This window comes from Triticum aestivum, chromosome 5D (genome assembly GCF_018294505.1).
Source record: "Triticum aestivum cultivar Chinese Spring chromosome 5D, IWGSC CS RefSeq v2.1, whole genome shotgun sequence".
Taxonomy (NCBI): Eukaryota; Viridiplantae; Streptophyta; class Magnoliopsida; order Poales; family Poaceae; genus Triticum; species Triticum aestivum.
In genome coordinates, this window is record NC_057808.1 from 34,020,389 (window position 1) to 34,024,667 (window position 4,279).

General features: G+C 49.5%; 1 protein-coding gene across 2 annotated transcripts; it reads right to left on the reverse strand.

Annotated features, from left to right (window-relative positions):
- Positions 1 to 435: 435 nt before the first annotated feature.
- On the reverse strand, positions 436 to 4,048 carry LOC123119247 (LRR receptor-like serine/threonine-protein kinase GSO1). 2 transcript variants are annotated; one of them, XM_044538974.1, is made up of 2 exons: positions 1,090 to 4,048; positions 436 to 915 (listed from the first exon to the last, which is right to left on the reverse strand). In XM_044538974.1, exons 1-2 carry the CDS (start codon positions 3,686 to 3,688, stop codon positions 575 to 577), a joined length of 2,940 nt encoding a protein of 979 aa, XP_044394909.1. In that variant the 5' UTR covers positions 3,689 to 4,048; the 3' UTR covers positions 436 to 574. The 2 variants fall into 2 exon arrangements, with proteins under 2 accessions (XP_044394909.1, XP_044394908.1); XM_044538973.1 differs by having other exon boundaries at positions 436 to 987; positions 1,090 to 4,047.
- Positions 4,049 to 4,279: the final 231 nt, after the last annotated feature.

Consider the following 4,279-nt stretch of genomic DNA (forward strand, 5'->3'; position numbering starts at 1 on the left):
TGAGAGAAAAACAAGTATGGATGGTAATCTGAAATATCTATCTTCCATGTTCCCTAAGCGCCATTCCTTGCTCCATGGACTGTTTTTTTTTCTTTTACAGATTCCTGTTAGTATTCAAAGTGCGCTTTGAATAGTATAGCCTTTTTTAGTGTTTACTGATATTTGGGAGGGAAACTGGCCAATGTGTTGCCACTTGCTGTTGTTCCTGCACTATATTTTTTATTGTTCATCATGCTGTATTCCGAACTCTTTTTTATTCCACTCATATGATTTTCCTCAGCTTTTGTTTTCTGTATTTAAATTATAATGCTCTGAACTTTGTGTTTCTTGAACATGGTCAGGGAAATGGATAAAATCTAGATGCTAAGTTGCCTTTTTGTCTGCAGATTTGCTAATTGTGAAGATGCAGAAAAAGACTACAGCTCCAGCATTGGATGCTGAGAAACCACAAGTTCCTTCACCAAAGGAAGGAAGTAATTCCACAATTTCTAAAGCTTGCTACAGATACAGAAAACTTTGAAATTATTTAGTTTAGAATTGCAGAGAAAAAAATACATCTGAGGATATAAGAACCTTACTTACTGCCTAACTTATCAAGAAATTGGAGAAAGAAAAACCTCCATGGCCTGAGGAAAAACAGAGCTCCAAACCAGGACCAAAAACCGAAAACGATGCCAAGGATTATAGAGTACCACAACCATATACCTCGTCCAAGTTCTTGGTGGTCTTCAGTTCCCTCATCCGAACAAGCTATGCTCAACGGGAACCCACAAAGCCCCGGATTGTTGCCATAAATTGATTCGTCTGCAAATGTCTGCATCTGACTTCCAGTGGGTATGACGCCCCTTAAGAGATTGTTGGACAGATTTAACACGCCGAGCGAATTCAATTTTGAAATGGTAGGAGGGATAGCACCTGAAAGTTCATTCCATGAGAGGTCAAGGGACTCCAATAGCTCCAAACCACCAATGCTTTCTGGAATACTGCCTGACAGATCATTTCTAGACAAGTTCAAGAATAGGAGACCTTGAAGGTATGTTAGCTCCTCAGGGATGTTCCCTGTGAGTAGATTGCTTGATAAATCAATACCTGATATTTCGATTGTTTTCTGGAAAGTTTGTTCACGGCCCTTCCAGAAAATGTTAACTCTGTCTCGGTACTTATCCAGCAGCGACGGGTTATTGGCTGGCACTGTCCTCCGAGAAAATGTGGAAATCCGTCTCACTTGGACAAAATCATGCCTTCCAGAAGATTCTACTTTTTTGCTGGAGAAAACTTGTTTTGGTGTTTTCATCATTGATGTTAAGTTGCCGAACGTTCCTGGGATCGATCCAGTAAAGCTATTCTTGGACAAGTCAAGTACTTGCAGATTAGAAAGTTTGGACAACTCAGATGGAATGACACCACTGAACTTGTTGGATGGGAGGGTCAGAACTCTTAGAAGAGGAACACTTGTTCCAATCCAAGACGGAATATCACCAACAAACATGTTGTCCCCAAGATCTAGTGTGATGAGCATACTGCAACAAGTCTCAATGACAGATGGGAATTCTCCGGAGAAGCTATTGTTAGCAAGACGAAGTGATTGGAGAGGAAAGTCATCCAAGCTCGTTGAGGCAGGAAAGTTACCCCACAGACCATTGTTGGACACATCCATAAACACCAGTGCCTTTAATTTCAACCAGCAGTGTGGGAGCTCCCCGGTGAATTGGTTATTTGATAGATCCAGTGATCGGAGAGAGGTCAATCGACACAAGGCTGCAGGGATACTGCCAGACATGAGGTTGTTGTTCATGGATAGAACTGTAAGATTGGTGCACTGTGACCAATGAGGCGACAATTTCCCTGTCAGCTGATTCTTCGAGACATCCAAGGAATCCAAGATGGGATGGACGCCAAACACCTCTGAGATGTCGCCGGTGAATTGGTTCTGCTCCAGTCTCACATGGTACAGGCCTGCGCAGTTCTTCAGGCATGGCGGCAGGGTGCCGCTGAAGTTGTTGTGGTTTGCTGTGAAGTTCTGCAGCGCGAGGCCGTGGCACAGGCTCTGCGGCAGCTCACCGGAGAAGCTGTTGTTCCCGAAGGCGGCATCGGTTAAGCTCAGCCCCTTGCCGAGGTCCGGTGGTATGGTACCAGTGAAGTTGTTATCAAACAGCGCAAGGTATTGGAGATTACCGAGTGATGTGATGGTCGTGGGCAGCTCGCCTTCCAAATGGTTGGTGTTGACGTCCAGTACTTGCAGTGCTGTCATGTCGCCGATCTCCGGTGGGATGGCACCAATGAGCTCATTAAAAAACAGCGTCAGCCGCGTGAGCTGCTTGAGGTTCCCAAGCGAGTGAGGTATCAGGCCTGTGAGCCAGTTTACGGACAGGTCCAACTGAACCAGGTTCACCAACTGGCCAATCTCTACCGGGATAGAGCCGGTAAAGTTGTTGCTGAAGAGATACAAGATTTCTAGCTTGGTTGCCTTGCCGATTTCTGGCGGAATCTTCCCGGTAAATGAGTTTTTGAACACTTGGAAATTTATGAGGTCTGGCCAGCTGGTGAACATAGCCGGTGGAATCTGACCGGCGAGATTGTTGGATGATATGCCAAATTCCCGTATTTTGCGCATCCCGGCCAACTCCGGCGGCAGGACACCGCTGAGCTGGTTCATGGACAGGTCCGTGAATCTGAGATTGCCAAGGTTGCCCAGCTGCGGTGGAATAGTGGAAACCAACATGGCACTCCTCAGGTCAAGGCGCTGTAGCATTTGGAGCCTGCCAAGAACCGGCGGGATCGGACCGCCGAGCGGGTTGCCGCCAAGTTCAAGAACTCTCATCTGGGACATGGACCCAAGGAAATCGGGGATGCCCCCCGTCAGATAGTTGGTTGAAATCCGTAGGTCCCGGAGCTTCCTCAGCTTCGACAGCGACGCTGGTATCCCGCCGGAGAAGGCATTGACGGACAAGTTGAGGTACATGAGGTTGGGGAGCTTCTTCGGCAGCGTGTCTGGTATCGGCCTCGAGAAGTTGTTCTGCGACAGGTCGAGGTAGGTGACGTTGCTGCTGTTGAGGACGAACTCCGGGAAGCTGCCGGTGAGGTAGTTGAGGTAGAGCGACATGAAGTTGACGGTGGGCATCGGCGAGAACCTGCTGTAGTCCGGGTCGGTGAGGAAGTTGGATCCCAGGTCGAAATGCTTGATCCTGGGGAGCCTGCTGAGCTGGTGGGGGATGGCATCGGCGAGGTTGTTGTTGTAGAGCCGGAGGTCCACGAGGCCGGAGAGGTCGCCGAGCTGCGGCGGGATGGAGCCGTTGAACCCGTTGCTGCCGAGGTCGAGCTTGGCCAGGGAGCGGAGGCGCGAGAGGCTCGCCGGGATTGCGCCGAAGAGGTTGTTGTTGTTAAGGTCGAGCGTGGCCAGATCCGGGAGCGCCGTGAAGTCCAGCGCGTCGAGCGTGCCGGTGAGGCCGAGGCCCACGAGCCTGAGCGAAAGGACATGTCCGGCTGCGTCGCAGGACACCCCGAGCCAGGAGCAGGCCGGCGCGGCCTTGGTCCAATCGGACAGCGCGGCGGCGGCGGCGAGGCTGGCCTTCCAGGCCAGCAGCGCCTCGGCCTCCGACTCCGTCGCGGCATTGGCGCCGGCTAGAGCAGAAACTAAGGAGACGACGAGGAGGAGGATGCCTGCGAATGCGGCCTCTGGCGTCGGCATTGGCGGGGGGTCGGGGAGTGGCGAGCAGGGAGAAAGCACCCGAGTGAGACCAAGGTTGTTGAGATCAATGGAGTGTGGGGTGACTACCGTACTCCATTCCGCGCGTGTGTGTACCAGGTTGCCGTTCTTTGACTCGGGAGTAGTATGGTGGACTACGGACGAGGATTTAGAGCTCTCGGGTGCTCCGCACCCCTTATACAATACCAGAGAAAAAATACCGAAAATTTTGAAAAAAAATCTGGGATTTGGGGATATCAAACGTGGGTTCCCGATGTACTTCCGTCTGAAATTTGGTGAAAAAATACCAGGAAATGTATTCACGGCAAAAAAGACAAAAAAATTCTATGTGTAGCAAAACACTGTTTGGGTACATTTTTTTCCGGTCAGTAATTCCTTCTCCACGGATACGTTTTTTGGTATTTTTTCACGAAATTTCACACGGGAGTAGATTGGGAAATCAGGTTTGACATCCTGAAATTTTGGAATTTTTTGATTTTCTGGAAAAAAAATACGAATATTTTTCGTATAGAAGTGCGGAGCACCCGAGAGCTCCTGTGTATTTTTCGGTGGACTACGCAGGATCGCTTTTGG